This window comes from Sinocyclocheilus rhinocerous, unplaced genomic scaffold (assembly GCF_001515625.1).
Source record: "Sinocyclocheilus rhinocerous isolate Xijiao unplaced genomic scaffold, SAMN03320098_v1.1 scaffold827, whole genome shotgun sequence".
Lineage (NCBI taxonomy): Eukaryota > Metazoa > Chordata > Actinopteri > Cypriniformes > Cyprinidae > Sinocyclocheilus > Sinocyclocheilus rhinocerous.
Window position 1 is genome coordinate 920,397 of NW_015633173.1, and position 21,881 is coordinate 942,277.

At 34.6% G+C, this 21,881-nt stretch overlaps 2 protein-coding genes across 2 annotated transcripts in view; both read right to left on the reverse strand.

The window, feature by feature from the left end:
* Window positions 1-8,871, reverse strand: part of mcm9 (minichromosome maintenance 9 homologous recombination repair factor) — an 18,847-nt gene extending 9,976 nt beyond the window's left edge. The window contains exons 1-3 of the mRNA XM_016556483.1: window positions 8,817-8,871; window positions 6,836-7,191; window positions 918-1,234 (exon numbers count right to left, since the gene is read on the reverse strand). Coding sequence (XP_016411969.1) covers window positions 918-1,234; window positions 6,836-7,154 — 636 coding nt within the window. The 5' untranslated portion in view covers window positions 7,155-7,191; window positions 8,817-8,871. The remainder of the gene's footprint in view (window positions 1-917; window positions 1,235-6,835; window positions 7,192-8,816) is intronic.
* A 690-nt stretch (window positions 8,872-9,561) lies between these two features.
* LOC107743322 (protein FAM184A) overlaps window positions 9,562-21,881 on the reverse strand; it is a 142,058-nt gene continuing 129,738 nt past the window's right edge. The window contains exons 15-18 of the mRNA XM_016556491.1: window positions 20,480-20,597; window positions 18,240-18,344; window positions 16,013-16,221; window positions 9,562-9,979 (exon numbers count right to left, since the gene is read on the reverse strand). Of these exons, the coding sequence (XP_016411977.1) occupies window positions 9,898-9,979; window positions 16,013-16,221; window positions 18,240-18,344; window positions 20,480-20,597 (514 nt within the window). The 3' untranslated portion in view covers window positions 9,562-9,897. The remainder of the gene's footprint in view (window positions 9,980-16,012; window positions 16,222-18,239; window positions 18,345-20,479; window positions 20,598-21,881) is intronic.

A 21,881-nucleotide genomic window follows, 5' to 3' on the forward strand; every position in this document is an offset into this window, starting at 1 on the left:
AACCATAGATATGTATAGATGCCCCATTCGACGGCTCCAGGCACGTAGATGCGGCCGCCATCTTGGAACGGTCAACTTGACGTCATTCATCATACTGTAGGTTCTCACAGAGCTGTTGAGCCGTTCTGTGCAGGATTGTGGCATCTTTCGAATATTCAGTGAATAATATGGTGAATGACGTCAAGTTGACCGTTACAATATGGCGGACGGCTTACGTATAGCGGCCCATAGAAACAGTCGCTAATGAGGCATCTACATATATACATCTATGCTTGGCACCGTCGAATGGGGAATCTACCTATACATATCTATGGTAACAAACCCAGGACCCTACTGTTGCTATAGTAACAAACACAACTTCTGACAAACACACACATCTGATTGACAGCTAAACTGCACTCTGATTTCAGTGTTGTTTTTTTCATTTATGGATATTTCAGCTAACAGTTTGCTTTGTACTTTCGGTTTAACAGCATAAAGCTAAAGAGGGTAAACTCTATCATTCTACTGAACTGTGCACGTATGTTTTAAACACTTAGGCTACCTTATGTTCTTACTCCGCCCATGTATTAAATGTACGTTCTTGAAAGTGCAGTTTTCTAGTGTATTTACTTTAACTTCTCAGGCAATATCAATGGTATGACCCATTTCAGATGCGGCCGAAATTACAACAGTGATTATACATACATTTAATTATTTGATCAAAATTATTGCAAGGGACAATTTAGTAGTCGCTGGATATTGTCCCTAGTGTCTCTACTAAATTCTACGCCCTTGCATAAGGCACACGAAATGAAAAACACTTTGTGAGTTTCAAAGTCGTAATCTGCCAAACCCCCTCTTGGAAAAAGAAAGCTGAACTGAACTATTTCTTTAGCACCAGGTTGCCTGTCTGTGAATAAACAACAACATCTCACCTGCTCTTGGATTTTGATCTCCTGGTAGTCCTTGCAGGCGCCCGGAGGGGCGTCACTTCCTGACAGGCAGGTGAATTTGAAAGAATTACATCCATCCTCATTGGGGCAGCTGGTGGGTGGAGTGAAGGTGTAAAACTGCTCAAAAGAAGCCTGCACGGAGAACACGTGCCTGCATTTATTGCACATGTAGTCTCTCTCATACTCCAGCACTTTGGTCACACTGGTGCGGATGACCGTGCCCGTGACGGACAGGAAGTGGCCAACATCTCTAGCTTTAGGAATGTGATCTCTGGTCAGCTCGGGACACATAGGTAAACCTGCAAATGTGTAGTAAGGGGAAAAAGCCATATACTGGATTGGAACAACATGAGGGAAAGCAAACGTCGACAATTTTTGGGTGAACTACTCCTCTTGAAGGAATAAGCATGTATTATATTAAGCACTAGGTGTCAGTGTTATTCCACCAGACTTCTTGGACACTGTTTTGGGAAGTTATGGTCTCCTACTGCTAGATGGCGCTGCATTTTCATTCATGAAAAGTTCAAAAGCAGAGTTACAGTCTCTTGCACTTTCTTACATAATAATTTAAATCGGAGGCACATTCAATATTTGAATATGACCTGCCCTGTCATGGTTGCATCATAGAAAAACATAAAAGAAAGAAGAACCAAAAATGTCAAAGCTACTTAGGCAATAAAACTGCCCTCAGTTTTTCTTTCCCCTCTAACCATAGACACAGACTGCAGTGGCTGTGGAGAAAATAGGTTTCAGTAAAGTGTGTTTATTTGAATGAGTCAAATCTGCATGGCTACAGATGAAGAGCGTGTAATTACAGGAGACGGCAATCATCTCCTGCAGAACATGAGAGAAAAGCATTTGGCTTCACCACATTGCAATACGATCCATCCCACATACCTCAGGGATCAAACACAAGCCTCCCCTCTCAGCCTACACGTCATCGAAAACAATCTTCATACTCTTCCTCTCTACGTCAGTCTGCTGTTTTTAGATAAGCAGATAGCGATGGACGAAACACTGTATATTCATGATCATGATTTTGATTAAAAGCACCTTTGTGAAAACTGCACTTTAAAACTGATTTTAAGGATGTTGACCACTGTGTTTCCCAAACAGATTGTGTCATTAGACAAGAACACAATGTTTTTTTTAAAAGCACAAAACAAAATCTCTTAAAAAACCTTTACAAAATTCCTGAGAACTATTTCCATAGTTAGAAACAGGTATTTTTAAATGGAACAGTCTCTCTGATTTAAACATCTGCAGCACAAACAGTATTCGAGTTTGTAGTACTCGTATAATCACTGAAAAATGTACACAAAATGTTTCCACTTTTCATGCATTACAATTTTTCTTTATATGCGAGTAAAATAATGCTGGTAACACTTTACAATAAGGTTCAATTTTTTAACATTAGTTAATTATATTAGTAAACGTGAACTAGCAATGAAAAAAACTTCTAATACATTTAGTATTCTTAGTTAATGTTAATTCCAAAATTTACTAACGCATTATTAAAATTAAAAGTTGTGTCTGTTAATATTATTTAATGGGCCTGAGCTGGCATGAACTAACAGTGATCATTTGTATTTTTATTAACTAACGTTAACAAAGATTAAAAAATACTGTAACAAATGTACTGCTCATTGTTAAGTAATATTAGTTAATACATGAACTAACATTAACTAATGGGACATTATTGTAAAGTGTTACCATAATATTTTACCTACATGTAAAAAATAGAAATAACAAATAAATAATGTTTAAAATTTTTGGTTCAGATTTATTTATTTTTTTTGGAAAGAACTTCTTTTATTAAGCAGGGATGCGTTAAATTGATCAACAATGACAGTAAAGACTCTTACATTTTTACAAAAAATAAATTAATGTATTAAATTAAATAAATGGTGTTATTTTGAACTTTCATCTAAAAATCCAGAAAAAAATGTATCATGGTTTTAACAAAAATATTAAGCAGCAAAATTGTTTTCAACATTGCCATCACAGGAATAAATTACATTTTAATATTAAAATTAAATGTATAATATTAAAATGATAACATTATTAATATTTTAATAATATTTCTCAATGTTACCATTTTTACTGAATTTTTGACCGTAAGAAACTACTTTGAAAAGCATTTTTAAAAAATTTGACTCCAAACCTTTTAACAGTAGTGTATGTGGGTAAATATTGCTGTTCCCTTTCAGTCGGTCACTACGAGTCACGTCGTGACCGACGAATTGGGATATCGCTTCGATAGACCAATCTACTTCGAGTGTAAACTAAACGAGCCAATGCACATTGGCATGCAATTATTCCCGTCGCCACGGTTGCTGTACCACCGCTGAGCGGCCGGGTCGCCGGCTCGGCTCCTCAGCGAAAACCTGGTATGCATTGCACCTGCTGCCTTATTATACTCACGCTGTGATCAGCGGCAGCTGGATGCAATAATTGCATGCCAATGTGCATTGGCTCGTTTAGTTTACACTCGAAGTAGATTGGTCTATCGAAGCGATATCCCAATTCGTCGGTCACGACGTGACGTTTCCGTTCCCTCCTTCAGGGAACGAGGGTTACCATACGTAACCGAGACGTTTTCTATGCACCTATTTTAGTGGATATAAATGAAAATTCTATATTTTGGGTTTATTTAAAAACAGAGAGGAAAACATGCCTCAATGATTTTTAACTAGATTTTTGTAGTATTAAACATCTATATTTTGAATCAATTCAACAATTATTCAGTTGAAATGTTCCTTTGATTGAAAAAAAAAAACAGCAAATACATAAATACTGACATATAGAATATAAAAAGGCTGAAAGATAGCAATATATTAGCTATATCACCCAGCCTGACCTTTACTGAGTGTCTTTCTTTATAATACAGGCACGTCACACCTCTTCAGGAAGACAACAGATGATTTTACCCACCAGGTTTGCTGAGAGACACCACCTGGATACACAATATTACTCACTAATGACCTTCACCAAAGCATGAAAGCATCCAGACACATGACGTGCTTGTTCATCGTGATATGGCCAACGGTCTGTGAGCTTTTTATGGCTGTGTGTCCTATTTTCAGACCCCTTTCATATTCACAGCACGCTGGATCTATGAGTGGAGTCTGCACTCAGGCTATTTATATCTCTCCTTTGTCCACAAATGGGATAAAACATCCAGGGAACAGGAAAGGTCAGTCAGCAGATTATTGCTGACACACTCCCTACAGCAGTCGGAGTCTTGGCTACATCCATCTAGAGATGGATAACATTTACATGGGTTCATTTACATGAGTGGTGCTCCTCGGCAAGACAAAAGTCAACACCACAATGCCAGGATACTGCAATGTGATTGCTAAGGTTTTAGTGCGAACAGTTTTTAGTGCATTGCTATGTAGTTGCTTACTAGCTCAAGTCAAAGGGAGCCCCCGTAAGGTCTCCGTATATAACCTGAATGCTTATTTTAGTATTATTTACATATGTATGTATGTATATATATACACATACACACACACACACACACACACACACACACACACACAAAAACCAAAATTATGACAATAAATGCCATTTTAAAATATTATTATTTATAGTTTTTACTAATATTTTAAAATAGCATTTATTGTCATATTTTTGGTTTTTGTTTTATTTTTGTTTAATTTTTAGTAATTTTATGTGCTGTTGTCATTTTTATTATTGCGGTCATTTTTTATATATTAGCATTTAGTTTTAATTAATTTTATTTCAGTTGTACTTATATTTCTGTCCATTTTAGCAATTTTAGGGTTTAGTAATGTTAGTTATAACATTGCTAATTAATTGGTAAAATATTAGTTTTTACTAATATTTTATATTTAGGCTACTAATAGTTTTTACTAATAGTTATAATTGCCACTCACTAATATTTTTTTCTAGTCGTTATAATTACTACTAATAATAGTAGGATTACTAATAATACTAATAATATTTTAAAACGGCATTTATTTTCAGTTTTCATTTTTGTTTAATTTTTAGTAATTTTGTTATGTGCTGTTGTCATTTTTATTATTGCTGTCCTTTTTAGATTTATATATTTTAATATTTCGTTTTAATAAATTTTTTTGTTCCGTTTTAGTTCATTTTAAGGCTTTATTTATTTGCATTTAGTAATTTCCATGTTTCATTTCAGTTAGTTGCCTAGGCCACATTGCTAACATTGCATTTATTTTATTTTCATCTTTATATTTGATTTTTACTTTATTACAACATGCAAAAACATTTTATTTTTAGTTAATTAATGATAATAACCCTGCCACCCAGCACCAGTCTGGTTGTAAATTATTAGTCTGATGATCAGTAAATACTGACAGAATTATTTCATGAAATATTCCTTTAAAGCCTCATTCAGCAGTTCTTTCCTCTGACAGCCCATGTGTCTATCTGACCTCTCACATGAGACGTCCTCTCTCTCTCTCTCTCTCTCTCCTCAGATCCGGATCAATACCCTTCCTGCAGAGCCATTGCTCATCTTGTTGTTACATCATGCAGTGTTTGCACTCAGACCTGACCAGCTACTCAAAGCTTCATCTGATCTCTCTCCAGCTCCCTCTCACAGCGAGCCAACATCCCGATGCGTAACGAGACTGTTGTTACAGAGAAAAACACATCAGCATATCCTGCAGGTTATATGACACTAGATCAGAGGAAGCGACCATGATAACAGATAAACGGTTCGCGGCAGGACAAACGAGCTGTCTGCCACGGTGTGCTGGGGTCTAATTGCCTGTAGAGAGAAACAGCCTCTACGTTGCATTGACAAACTAATAGGCTGCAAGCCTTCAAGAGCAAATGAAACAAGCAGTCAGAGGCACTCTGTGGCTTTATGGCAGCACACATCTACCAGTTACACCAAGAGAACAGTCAGCCATATACAAGCCACTTCTGATCACTGGGAGGTACATGTCATATTGGCAATAGAAGAACTGTTTACTGTTTGCATAAACAGGCCTAATAGTTTCATTTGCTACAGCTGTAATATTTATAGCATATACTCTAGTCTAGATACCCTGGAGTATACATACAGTATTATTGTGAGGCCAAAAACACTTAAGTACCTCGACAGATAAGTTGGTAACACTTTAAAATTATTTTCACTAATAAGGTAATGTCATTATATGTGACCCTGGACCACAATTTTTCAAAATTGAGATTTATACATCATATGAAAGCTGAATAAATAAGCTTTCAATGCTTAATTTATCTGAATATATACAATAGATGAAATATAATATATATACACACACACATATATACTGTATATATATATATATATATATATATTTTAATTTAACATTTGAAAATGATAAATATGTATATACTTGAATATCCTCTATAATAATATTTAAGTAAACAATCATGTAATCATGCTTTGAAAATTACTTAATGAGATTAATTGAGATCATACAGAGAGAAAAAAAAGATGTGATTAGTTGAGATTAGAAATTACTATATTTACAATTACAACAATTATAATACATTTACAAAATTGAACAATAAAATTATTATTATAGTCATTGTAAAGTGTTACTGATTATTCTTTCCTATTATTATCATTATTATATTCTATTTTTCTTCTTTAATAATTGATTTGGAATATGTTGTACACAATATTTTGTTCTTATATTTTCTCCAAATGATTTGAAGATGGTGTAATTTCTGCACCACTAGTTAATAGAAAAAATAATTTCCCAACAAGTTTTTTTTTTCTTTCAAAAACTCACCAAACTTATGTTATTGGCTGTTGTGTCAGGTTGTTCAGAAAGTTGCACAAACATACATAAAAACTGTATAAAATCCTGATTGTTGAGTATTGATACAGGTGTCATTGTAAAAGAGTGGATGTTCTTATACTTGCTTACCTGATATACGAACATGCAGATTGTGTTTGAGTTTGAAACTCTCCTGCGGTGAGGAAGACGACTGAGATATGGTCTGGGCCACTCTGTGCAGGGCATTGTCAAATATAAGCAGCACCTGGTTGGGGAATGCATTGAAACACTCTCCAACCTCCATATTATCCTCAAATAAGGTCATGGCATTCACTACAACAGGATAGTGAGCATCTTCACTGGCCTCCTGGAAGATCTGTAGGATGTCATTCTTGTGGTGCTCCATCACATAAGTCTGAAACGCCAGTCCTATGAAGGACACCTGATCCGGACTGAGCATCATGTTCATCTGAAGACGGAACCGGATCACTCAGACATGAAGAATTCTGCAAGAGAGCAGCGGACGATGGTCTGTACATAAATTACAGTTCATCTTTTTAAACCCTTACATACTCATACACCTGTATCATAGCAGCTGGAGAGTCTTAACATTGTTATTTTTTTCTGTATGTAAAATGAACTTATAAAGGAATATGTACATTTTTAAAATTATTTTAACTATTTGATTCAGGGGTCCCACACCTTTTGAAAAATGTATGACCTTTCAAGTTATTTGTGATTATTAGACAAGGATTTGTAAAAGTAATTGAATGAATCTAACAGATATTCACCAAGACCAATCTGTGACCAAAACAAAAAAAGAAAGAAAGAAAGAAAGAAAACTACATTCATGAAGTACACTTTTTATCTAAATATTTTTTTTTTTCAGGGGAAAAAGTAAAAAAGAAAAATGTATTGACTAAAAACTTCCTGACACAATTTATCCTCAATATTTCCAGGTTTTTCATAATGATGGAAACATTGTGAATAATTATATGCTTAACTGATCTGTAGTTCATGTTCATTAAAAAGTATGAATTAAATGTGAAGTCACATGATGTTTTCTGATATTACATTTACTCTTTATTTATCTATTTTTAGATAATATGTTTATTTTTTACGTTTCAAAAATAACACATAAATACATAAAATTAAGTAAAAAATCATCATAGCGATAATAACCCTTACACTTTTTATCACCTTTTTAAAACCCATTTAATGTCTTTTTGCACTTCCAACAGTCCTACAGTGGCAAATAATTTTATGAAACCACAATGCAGTTTTAATGCAGTCCCTTGATTAATTTAAGTTCATAAAACTGCATGAATAATAATTATACAATATTACATTTACTCTTTATTTATCTATTTTTAGATAATCTGTTTATTTTTTACGTTTCAAAAATAACACATACATACATAAAATTAAGTAAAAAATCATCATAGCGATAATAACCCTTACACTTTTTATCACCTTTTAAAAACCCATTTAATGTCTTTTTGCACTTCCAACAGTCCTACAGTGGCAAATAATTTTATGAAACCACAATGCAGTTTTAATGCAGTCCCTTGATTAATTTACTCTCATCTCCAATTATCAATTTGTCATTGTGGAGGTTATTGTAAAGAAAAAAGTCAAATGACAATAAAAGTGTTTATTTTTCCTTGTTTCAGAGCAATATGTGTTGATGTTTATGAAAATACAGGCAATTTAAATCATATGTTCTTTGCTTTTGGTTCCTTGAATGGTAAAAGTTCACTCACATAACAGACACACTTCATTAAATGTCACAATAATTATTTATTCTTACGCATACACCAGTAATATAAATATAAAATATGCATGCAAATAATTTTATGAAACCACAATGCAGTTTTAATGCAGTCCCTTGATTAATTTAAGTTCATAAAACTGCATGAATAATAATTATACAAGAACTACACAAAAGTTATTTAAGGACACGCTGTTTGACAGCTCATGACTCATAATAACATGCATTCAACAGGCGTTCAAACCATTTCTGTTGTTTGTATTTCTCTCTTGAGCAAAATTTTACAAACAATAGAAACCTAAAAGGATAATAAAATGCCCTATTAATATTTCCTTCCCAACAGTTCTGTATTTGACATACCTGGACGGAAGAGCAGTTGTTACACAGCCTGTATGAACAACATTCACGAATGGGGGTTTCTTCCCGTCCGTGTTTTCAGATTTGGCGCTTTATTCCTAATCTCCCTGCATTGTAGGGGAGCACGTGTAGACAAATGATGAATTCTATCACAAGATAACTCATTCTAAAGACTGCATAATACTACAAAAGTAGTTTCACTACCATATAATCTGTTTGATTTGTCACTTTTATGTCTACATTGGCACTGATCAATTATATGGCATATAATAAATATTACACCCCCCGTTTCTGAACTTGGTACAACCCAGTGAAAGGAAAACGTGCCATGCGGAAGTCGATAACTTCGACGCATCGCCCACTGACCGCCAGTATTAAAGTCCTTTTTAAGTTTTATGGAGGTTGGTATGAAATGACACAGATAATGCACTTATCCATGTTTTTTTTTTTTTTGTATTATTACTATTATATTAAGGAAAAAGTATTTACTTAAATTCTAAATAACTTATATACATAACTTTAAATAATTAAATTAATTAGCCTAAATGGTTCTGCAAAAATAATAGATATTTAAACTGTTATTACACATTTAAATGAATGCAATAAAAAATATTAAATAAATTAAAATATTAATAACAGCCTTTGTTCTCTCTTATGTTCCATTCTGCAGATCATAGACATTTTTATTATACATATACATATATATATATATATATATATATACATATACACACACATTCTGTGTTGAGACAACCATACAAACAGTTTAATCCTACCAAAATGGATAATGCAGCTGTAACAAAGTCATTACGGTGGCATTCTAAAATTAGATACAGAGGAGACAATACTGTTGTTGTTGTTTTTTCTCTTTTAACAAATAGTAATTAGCAGCGTATGCACCACTCTATAGAAACTGCAGTAAATGAAATGTCAAACATACCTATCATCACTGTATAAACAAGAAACCCATTCACATTGGGGAGAAGAAAAAAAAACAAATGAAAGGATGTTTTGTTAAATAATATATCTTTTTTTTTTGTCTTTTTTTGTTTGGTTTGGTCGACATGCTCTTTAATTGCAAAAGTCAGAAGGAGAAGTACTGAGCGAACCATTCTTGTCTCTGGGGGTCTGGAGAGGTGACGGGTGATTCTTCTCCTTCAGGAGGGCTGAGGAAAAAAACAAACAGAAAGAGAGAGACAGAGATAGAGGGAAAAAAACAGAAAAAAGACAGTAAGAGACATGGAGAGAATTACAAAACCACTGCTAACTGTAGTCTGGGCTAATCTACAGCTTTTCTCAGTACTGAAAACTTCAAAGCGTAGCAAACCAGTTGATTGTCCTGTTCATGTGTTTTTATTTTATTTTACTTTATTTTGTGTATGTGTGTGTACTGGTATGGTTTATGAGGACACAAATGTGTCCCCATAAAACAAAAGGCTTAAAAAAACATACAAAATGGTGTTTTATGAAATTCAAAAATTGCCAGTAGTTTTCTGTAAGGGGTAGGTTTAGGTGTAGGGTTGGTGTAAGGCAGTAAAAAATACAGTTTGTACAGTATAAAAACCATTACGCCTACGGAGAGTCCTCATAAACCGTAAGTATGTGTGTGTGTGTGTGTATTTTTTCTGTTTTTTTAATGAGATCCCAGGAACAGAGTGATATCAATAGCCCATTACACTTGCAAAAAGGTACAATGGTACGTGTCATGTAAATACCATAGTTATGAATATGGTACAAATGATCATAGTATCAACATAAAAAAAAAAGAAGGAAATTTCTGTTATTTGTTAAAGAAACAAATGAGTTTATCTCCTCAGACTGTTCAAAAGTTCAGGTCAGTTGGATTTTTTAAAATTATTTTATTCAGCAATTAAACTGATCAAAAATGACAGTAAAGACATTTATAATGTTACAAAAGATTTCTATTTTGAATAAATGCTGTTTTTTTTACTTCTTAATTACACTGTAATATTACACAGAAAACAGGTATTTATCATAAAAATGTTAATACAATTTAAACTATATTACTGTTTTATCATATTTTGCAAAATAAATACATCTGTATATGTATATGAAGATAGAACCTCCAGCTCTTTCCAAGTTCTTCTAGTACCAGAACCCGCTTTCAATCCTGATTAATTTAGCCTGCAAGTCAACGTTTATAGAAACACTTTTTATTTGTCCCTCTCTACTGCAGAACATTTCATTGTTTATTCTGAGGAAAGAGCTTTTATAAGCTGCAAGCCAAGGTTTTTTCAGGTAGCTCAGCTGTGTGGTTGAAATGCTGACTGACTGACTGATTGACTGACTGATGTCTGGGCTACCACTGACTCTGAACGTTTGCAGCACGATGACGGCTGGCTGATGTCTCCTTCCTGCTTCTTAAAGGGATAGTTCACCCAAAAATGAAAAATTGATGTTTATCTGTTCTCAATAGCCGGCGCGTGACGCGTCTTCTTCTTCTTCTTGCTTTACGGCGGATCGCAGACTTATAAGTGCATTACCGCCACCTATCTCTCAAATGGACCATTGACACTCCTAACTGAGATTGTAGATAGAGTGTCAATGTCCATTTGCACAGACCGATCGTTTCGTGTCTTTACACCATCAATGTATCGTCACGAGCCGCAGGGTTTAATTTGGTTTTGTTTGTGTATGTTTGTTTGGCTCTCAAAGCCGTGATTCCCATTCACTTCCATTATATGACTGACAGACTGCAACGGTTTGAGTTAAAAATCTTCATTTGTGTTCTACTGAAGAAACAAAGTCACCTACATCTTGGATGCCCTGGGGGTAAGCAGATAAACATCAAATTTTCATTTTTGGGTGAACTATCCCTTTAAGAAGAGTTTAACGTCTGGAAGTCTGAAGAGTCTGAGTTAGAGAAAAGAAGGAAAGAGAGATAGATGGATGGATGGATAGATGGATGGATCGATCCATCCATCCATCTATCCATCCATCCATCTTCAAATTTATCAAACAAGAACATTCAAACTTTAAAGTCACAGTCACATGGATTTCTTTGAACTTCAATTCATTTTAATCTCCTTACATTCAAATTTGAATTTGTTCAAACAATTCAAATTCAGGAAGTAAATTGGAATCAAAAAGATCAAAACCTGTAGCCCCTGCCTTCTGGAAACCACTTAAAGCCAGCTAATCAGATTGTAGCTTGATGTTTTGAGATGTTGATGTGCATAACACATTCTCAGAAAAAGGTATAAAAGCTGTCACTGGGGTGGTACCCATTAAAAAGTAACTAATATGTACCATTTAAGTACTAATATGCACCCTTTAGGGGTAAATAAGGTACAGAGGTGTACCTTTTTAAAAGGGTACTGCCCCAGTGACAACTTTTGTACCATTTATTTTTGAGAATGTATTAGGGCTGCACGATTATGACAAAAATCATAATTGTCGATTATTCCCTTGAAATTGTAATTACAATTAATTACAATTTATTTTAAATGATGTTTATTCCATTGTTTGAAGCAACTGCATGCCATATTTTTATATGAAAATAAACAAGCTGAAAACACTCAAACTGAAAAACATTTATTGCTTTTCTATAGTATTAAGCCTCAAATGTTAACTATACATTGAATTGGTTTCTTCTTTAAATAACAGAATTTAGTAAAAATATGCATGGTATTATAAAGTTATACTACAACTAAAATGTAGTAAAACAATGGAAAAACCTTTAAGATAACATGTAAAAAGAAAAAAACATCTTAAGCACTCAGAATAACATAAGTGGACTTTGAACAATTAATTGCCGCTTTGAACGATTACATAATTGTGGCATCCGTAATTGTAATCACGTTTAGAAATTCTATTAATTGTGCAGCCCTAGAATGTGTCTGACGTTATGCGACAGTGCCATTTAATTCAGAAACTATGGACTGATAAATATATCATTTATTACACTTATGTGAAAGTAGTTTGAAAAGTTTGAGTCATGCCACCAGACAAGGCAATTAAAATCCATCAATAGACACAAATTCAGTGTTTGAAACAGAGCTGCAAACAGGTCTTTTGACTTATTTAGAGGCAAATTGGCATCTATGCAAAAACACTGTGAATTATGCAATTTTTAATGCATTCTGATGGCTGTTCACACAGCATTTTTGCACTATTTTCAATCATTGGTTTATGTAAACATGCTAGACGGATGTGTTTGATCATCATGACACATCTAGCTTATTCTCGCACCTTGAATTTAATTTTTAAAAACCCAATAGAAACCACTAATTAAAACTGGAAATTTGTACAAGTCATATAAAAAGGATTGTCCATTTAAAAAAAAAATAATAATAACCTAATTCTCGTTTTAGACAGCATTTGACTGAGACATTTTTTTTTGTAATCTTTTTTTTTTCTTTTCTGTTTTCTCAGACAGTATATTTTAATGTGAATATCTGTTAAAAGTGAATTTTGTTAACATTTAGGAGTACATTTGCATATAAATTGCCTGAAAGCAAACACATGTCGACTACAAGCCACAAACTTCAGGTGCCAAATTACAAATAGCACTTTTAAAAATCATTGGTTTATGTGAACATGCTAGATGGACTTCTTTGACCACTGTGATGCATCTAGCTGTTAAAAAAAAAAAAAAAACTCAAACACTGAAATTGGAGTTGACATTTATATTAAACAGGACTTTGAGTACATTTTAAATAATAACCTAATTCTCATTCTAGAGAGCATTTGACCAGACATAAATGTGTAAAAATCTTTTTTTTTCTCTCAATTTGACCAGACTGTATTTTAAATGTGCATATCTACTAAAAGTGAATTCTGTCAATTTTTAGGAGTACATTAGCATATAGATGGCCTTGAAGCAAACACATATTGACTAAAAGCCACGAAACTCAAGTGTCAAATTACAAATAGCACTTTTTAAAAAAATCATTAGTTTACGTAAACACGTGTTGGATGGATGTCTTTGACCATTGTGATGCATCTAGCTGTTTTCTTTTTTGTTTTTTTTTTAAGATTAAATTGCTGTTAACATATTTCCTATAAAAACAGGACTTTTGGTAGATCAAAAAGTCAATTTTTCATAAAACATTTAAAATAATATTCTAATTGTTCTTCTAGAGAGCATTTGACTAGATGTAAATGTGTAATCAGTATTTTTTGAAAAAATCTTTTTTTTTTTTTTTTCATTTTCCCAAATTACAAATAGAAAATAAATAAATTTATTTTGAGCTCAAGTGCAAGAACACTGTGTGAAGGGCCTCTAAAACATAATTCTTTTAAAATGACAACAGATTTTTGAATATAAGAAAGGACCCCACTCGTATATTAAAAAGTGACTCTAGTTCAGTTGCTAAGTGGACCAAATGTCACCATGACATGAACTGAACAGGATAGACTGTGTGTGAGAGCACTTGCACCTTTTTTACATTCACACCAGCATGCAAGGAAACAAGCACAATGGTGCTTCAGACGAGATGATACTTCTTGGGTCAAGAGCAGCTGTAACAGTGACAGCAAAGCATGCATGATACGGTCACCTCTCAAAACATGCCAACTGCAAAAGCAGAGCCATAGGCAAAGGTTTATTGTTGAAAAAGAGTGGAAATATTGTATTTAAAGAGTATAAGAAGCCTGATACAGTGTAACTTACATGTTCACACAGATGCAAAACCGTATATTATGGAAAATGAATATTTTTTTCCAAATATAAAATATTGCTAAATTAAAATATTCATTCTCTCTGATGCAGTGTGGTCTTCAAAGACAATAAAAAGACATTACGTAACAGATGAGTCATATAACTTCCATAACGAACAGAAAACACAACACAGAGACAGACGCCAACTCCCAGCATGCACTGTGACAGTGGGGACACATGCTCCCATTTGCATTCCAATGCCATTTCCAAAGCTCATGTATGGGACTTCAGAAAATAACATTAAGCATACATGTACATCAGTGTTAGGAAAAAGCTCAAGTATCCCTTTTATTTGCCTGCGTTCGGAATGGAATGCTAGCTTCTTGCATACGGTGTACACAGTATATTACTTACTATTGTTGGAAAACAGTATGAAAAAGGATGCAATATGCAATGAGAATGATTCAGAAAATAGTATGCTACATTGTTAGCATGACTGCATTAAGCTGCATGTTTAATTAAACAAGCAGTATGCAGTAAGCAACTCCGAAATGAATAAAAGCTTTTTTGATATAATTACATAATTTGGTACAGTGTTGTTCTTGACTAAAACTAAATAGAACTAAAACTAATAAAAATTGTGTTAGTTAAAATAAGGCTTAAATAAAATAAAATATTACATTAGAAATTAAATTATTAGAAATAAAACATAACAAATGTCACTTTTGCAACTAACTGTAATAAGTTAAAGCTGAAGTACTAAAATCACTAAAACTAAATCTGAAATAAAATCAATTAAAGCTAAATAGAAATATTAAAAAAATTAAATATTAAAAATAAAAGAATTCAAAATATTAATAAATACTATACTAGTATATAAATAAAATGAAAAAAAAATATATATATAATAAAATGACATTTAGTGTAAAATGCCATAAAATTATTGAAATTATTAAAAAGAAGAAAAAAAAAGAGATGCTCATTCATCATGGAAATTAAAAGGTTAAACCGAGAGCATTGCATGATTGGATACAGAACCCAGCATAATATGCTCTGTTGTATACTGCACATTTTGGAAAGTATAGTATTCCATGCATACTAAATATTTTTAGCATGTGTAGTATGGTAGTATTCCATTCCGAGCAAGGGTATCGATTACAAAAATAAAATAAAAAGTCAATGTGAAGGACTTTTTGCTCACCAACTTAAATTCTCCCATGTCTCACCCCAAAAAGCAGCACACCCTTCAAATAGCACCAATCCAAATAAGAATTGTAACATGGACCAAGTCTGAGATCAGGGCGACGCACTTCTTATTCAAGTTAATTACTTGTTTCAGAGGAGATCGGACCCGTAGTTCCTGCTTTCCCGCTCTCTGTTAGGCAGAGAGGAGCCTGGGAGATGCAAACACAAAGCAAACCATCAGAAGTTTCTGTGTGCATGTCCTTGGCACATAAAAGGGATACAACAGCTGCCTCTAGAAAAGTGGGCGGCTGGTTTTCAGTGTGCTGGTGTGTTCGTCTGCTGGCCTGTGGTGCAGAGAGCGAGGCGTCTGCCGTGATGAGGTGCGCCTCACCTCGTCAATTTCTTGGGTTCGGTGAGAGGGGTTGGTGGGGACAAGGGTTTGCTCGTGTTAGGCTCCAGCTGGTGAATGGGGGAGTTGGGGATGGGCTCGAGGCGGTTGGGCTGGGGCTGGCCGCTCCCTGTCCCGGAAGCCTCCACATTGGCCCTAAGATTGGCCGAGCTGCTGAATCGGGTGGCTGATTTGTCGTTCTTTCGCTTTTGCTACATAGGATGACAAGAAAAGCAAACAAAAAAAGGAAGTTGGGAGAGCTTGATGCTCCATTTTTAAGAGGTTCTCCCAATGATTGCTTCCTAACAAATGCCCACCCTGAAGCTCGCAACACTCAGCAGAGGAAGCATCTCAGCCAATCAAATCAAAATGAGTCGAATAGAGATGTGTCAGAGGAAGAGGCTGTTGAAAATTTCAGACTGAAAGAAGAATGGCTTGGAAAGCAAAGAAGAACTGGATGTCTAAACAGGAAGAGAACGCAGAGTAACGAGACACACTGACAATCACACGTGAACACACACACATACAGTATATGCACATGTAATCAACGACACTTGGAAGTTATAGAACATAGATGAGGGCAACAGTGAAATATCTGGTCAAACAGAATGACATTGTTTAGACTGGGTCAGGAACTGCTGTGACTTATGGAACAAACATCATTTTCTCTTAAGCTCTGGAAAAACAGAAAGTTAAAGGGATGGTTCACTCAAAAATGAAAATTCGGTCATCATTTACTCACCCTTGCGTTGTTTCAAACCTGTATGACTTTGAATTATGTACTGGCTTTTTTCTATGCAACTGCAAGACTTTTAAGCTTCCAAATGGGCACAAACGGACCATAAAAGAACCCTAAAAGTAGTCTTCTGAGCTCATACGATAGCTTTAAAGATCAGATGAACAGAAGTTATTTGGTAACATTGTTCCTGAATCAGAACGATTCAAAAGTGAATCATTCACATTCACTGACTCACTAAAAATATCCAAAATGAAATCTAAATTGTAAAAAAATCTGAAATAAACTATAAATATATTTAACTTAAACTTAAATGTTGCCTTGGCAAATAAATAAAATAAATACATTTAAGTTAAGTTCTTATTTAAGCACAAAAATTCTAAAACTGAAACAAAGCTAAATGGAAATATTTGTAAAAAATTATAAAAAAGACACACAAAAAAATACTAAGACAAGCTAAAATTTAAATTAAAACTGCAAATATAAAATTAAACACTAACTCAAAATATTAAAATACTAATAAATACTTCAGTATATTAAATTATTTTAGTATAAAATAATTAATACAATATTTTTAGCATTGGTGGTGTGGTAGTATTACATGTCAGACTAAAAAATAAAATGAAAAGAACATTTCATTTAATATGGACTTTGTGTGCTTTTTTTAAGCTTGAAAGCTTCAGTCCCCATTCATTACAGCTGCATGAAAGAAACCATCCGGTACAATATAATAATTTCTTCTGTTAGCATTGCATGCTTGGAATGACATGAGGGTGAGAAAATGATGTCAGAATATTCATTTTTGGGAGAACAATCCTTTTAATAATGTGTGTGTGTGTGTGTGTGTGTGTAAGAGCTCCAGCATGCTTCCAGTGAACAGTTTTTCCAATGAACTCCAGTCAGGCATGTCAGTTGTATTGCCTTTGATTACACACTCCATTCTAACCAGGCACAACACATCTGCTGAAGTCATTTTCATAGTAATCAGAGCATATATGATGTTTAATATACAGCTGAAAAACAGGATTTTGATCCACTGAGATTTCACTGTGGAACCAAACGACCGCCACCACATCTGTTGCAGCAGGTTGGGAACTCCAATTAGCAATGTACATAAGTAATTAATCACTTTTTGCTTTTTTGTGTCATGTCTGGCTAGGATACAGTGTAAGAAATTACATTCAAGATGAACTATCAAGCACCATTCACTGCTATCATTTCCAAAACTTAGTGAGCTGCCTCGGTGTCTACTGTTTATATATTTGAAACGATGTTAAGGGGATGTATATACACATATAAACATGCATTTTATTCAATTTCTTTGTGCTCTGCAAAGCTATTTGAAAAGAGTGTATGCCATGCGAACAGCCAGCATCCAAACTAAAATGGAGCCTAATCAGATCACTAGGTTTTGGACCAGCAACTACATCTTAAACTAACCAACTACCAGCTCCACACACAAGGACATAGTAGAGTACAAAGAAGAACTCTTACCTTAACAAGAGGGTTAATGACACCAACATTTGGGTTTGTGTTGAATATTTTGTTGAAGTTGGTCTCTCTGTTGACAAGCTCCAGCTGGTAAAACTTTTTGTCATCCTGGAAGGAAAAATAGATTCTCTCATGATACTCATGGACATTATAACACCACTGATATAAGAGTCTCCAGAACATGTGACTAAACAAAAACATCTGCTACTAAGTGTTCTGCAAGCTTAAATATATAAATAAAAATTAATTAAAAAAATTAAGCTTCTATTAAAAATACTATTTCATGCGATGATAAAAATGGTCAAATTGTTTAATATATTTTTATATTTTTTTGTATGTGCATTATACATGTCCATACGTTACGAAATTCTATTTTAATTCGAAAATATATATTTTTTATAAAATCACAAAAATAGCCATGATAAAATGTGAATTTGTTTTCCCATTAAAAACATACATTTTAATTAAATGGTGTTCTCACCACCATTTATGTTCCTCAAATTAATATTAAACTGTCATTATAAAGGACAAAATGAATTTAAAGTGACATAATTTTAATCCCATTTGATATTCAAAGTTTCTTCATATTTTCTTCTTTACATTCATCAAATATCACATATCAATGGAAGCCTGTTTCATTTATTTTTAAATAGGAAGCCTGTTTTATTTTTGATTTTTTAGGGCAGTAGCTGGACAGGAAGTGAAGCGGGAGCGAGAGAGGGGGACAGGATCGGGAAAGGTCCACGAGCCGGGACTCGAACTCGGGACGTCCGAAGCTACAAGTTACAACAGTTATATAATCTTCAATATCAAACCATATCTATGTTATTTTCATTTCAGCTTTGGTTCAGTTCAGCTAATTAACTGAACTGCATTCAACTTCATTCGTAATCATTTGCATGTATCACTGAATTTAAATGGTTTTAATTTCAATGCTTCAGGTGAATTCTCTGTCGAAAAGACCAGCACAGCTGGTGTAATTTTAGCAGGTGTTAGTGTAATTTTATTGCAGTCCAAATTGGAAAGATACAAGAAACATAGGTGCCAAACATTTAACGCATTTTAGTTTGCTATTTTTATTAGCAAAGAAAGTATTTTTCATAAACATCTATTGTTTTAAGGAGTGAATTATATAGAAAAAACGGCTGTCGCTGTGTCTAGAGCAGGATTAAGCTGGTCTTTTTCAGCAGGGCTGTCTGCTCTGAAATAGATCTCTCCCTCCAGTCTTGCGAGGCTCTGCTAATCTCAGCAGGACAGAGCACCCGTGGGACACCTCGTCTTGTATAAAAGATTCACAGCTGAGAAATTTCACAATAAACCTCATATATTGTAAATGAGGATGTCACACTTCTTAAAAGTGCTCGTACCACCAGTTTCTTGACCAAAGATTCTCTCTCAGTCACCATATCCTTCAGTTCGGCTATTGTCTGCAGATCTTCAGGCCTGCTCTCTCTGTTCCGGAATTTTTCTTCTGTTCCCTCCAACCTGAGGAGCAAAGACGTATGATTTAGGATGACATTTTCTCTACAACCTTTAAATCAGTTGTTCTCAATGTCTATATGGTTAGTTGCATGCTATTATTAGCATTTAGCATTGTTTTCCCCAGTCAAAGATGGTGGATGAGGTGAAAGAAATGTTGAATATAAATGAACTTATATATCAACTAGTTGATGAAAATGACAGTTTTTTGTTTTCATTTTCATTAAAGCATTGTTGCTTTAGCTTAGCAACATGCTACACTCTAAAAAATGCTGGGTTAAATATAACCCAGCGCTGCGTTAAAAAGGGACAAACCCAGCTATTGGGTTGTTTTGACCCAGCGGTTGGGCTCAAAACATCCCAACCGCTGGGTCAAAACAACCCAATAGCTGGGTTTGTCCCTTTTTAACGCAGCGCTGGGTTATATTTAACCCAGCATTTTTTAGAGTGTAACGCATTTTAGTTTGCTATTTTTATTAGCAAAGAAAGTATTTTTCATAAACATCTATTGTTTTAAGGAGTGAATTATATAGAAAAAACGGCTGTCGCTGTGTCTAGAGCAGGATTAAGCTGGTCTTTTTCAGCAGGGCTGTCTGCTCTGAAATAGATCTCTCCCTCCAGTCTTGCGAGGCTCTGCTAATCTCAGCAGGACAGAGCACCCGTGGGACACCTCGTCTTGTATAAAAGATTCACAGCTGAGAAATTTCACAATAAACCTCATATATTGTAAATGAGGATGTCACACTTCTTAAAAGTGCTCGTACCACCAGTTTCTTGACCAAAGATTCTCTCTCAGTCACCATATCCTTCAGTTCGGCTATTGTCTGCAGATCTTCAGGCCTGCTCTCTCTGTTCCGGAATTTTTCTTCTGTTCCCTCCAACCTGAGGAGCAAAGACGTATGATTTAGGATGACATTTTCTCTACAACCTTTAAATCAGTTGTTCTCAATGTCTATATGGTTAGTTGCATGCTATTATTAGCATTTAGCATTGTTTTCCCCAGTCAAAGATGGTGGATGAGGTGAAAGAAATGTTGAATATAAATGAACTTATATATCAACTAGTTGATGAAAATGACAGTTTTTTGTTTTCATTTTCATTAAAGCATTGTTGCTTTAGCTTAGCAACATGCTACACTCTAAAAAATGCTGGGTTAAATATAACCCAGCGCTGCGTTAAAAAGGGACAAACCCAGCTATTGGGTTGTTTTGACCCAGCGGTTGGGCTCAAAACATCCCAACCGCTGGGTCAAAACAACCCAATAGCTGGGTTTGTCCCTTTTTAACCCAGCATTTTTTAGAGTGCAATGATATCACTTATGAAATCAATTGAAATAGCATGCAAAGAACTATTTGTGTAGGTAGTGAAGTTGTTGCTGACTATGCAGAACACTTCAAATCGTGCACTTAAGAGTTTCCATGACGATTAGGATGCTGTCTAGGCAGCAAGTCAAGTCACATGGTTTAGCTATCAACCCTCTCGCCACTGTGTTTACAATCATGTCATCTGTTTGGGCTTGTGACTCATTACTAAGAGTGAAATTTGACTATTCTGACACATTAGCTCAAAACTGATGCCTTTGTGCTTTGAACGCAGAATTAAAGAAACACCATTGATCATATCAGTGTAATGATATTGGCATCTGCCTTTCATTTTCTCACATTGTATTAGTGTGCTAGTTAAAATCAGCAGATTTGAATAGCCGTCACTCAATCTTTCTTTCATCTACAGAAATTCTTTGATGATCAGTGTCATCGAGGATCAATATCTCCGCCGATGTTTCAAAATGTGTGATGAATCTTTAATGAGCATGCAATGTGACGCTTCCCCAGAGGTATACAGTGTTAAGATTGATGGCTGTTTTCATATAATAACCTTCCCTAAGGTCTTCACAACTGCTTGTAATAAAAATAAAACTGAGGCTGTTTCATGAACAGTTTTAAACTGCTGCAAACAGAGGAAAACACTGCAGGTTTAACTACTAAGGGCAAGTTTATCTATTCAGACTAAATAGGTCATTCTATCTATCTATCTATCTATCTATCAGTGTCACGGCACCGCCGCTTCGAAAACATCATGAGCGGGCCCCGCCGCCTGGGGGGAACAGTGAGCGGACACCGCCGCCTCGGGGGCACTGCGAGCAGACACCGCTGCCGCCTTGGGGAA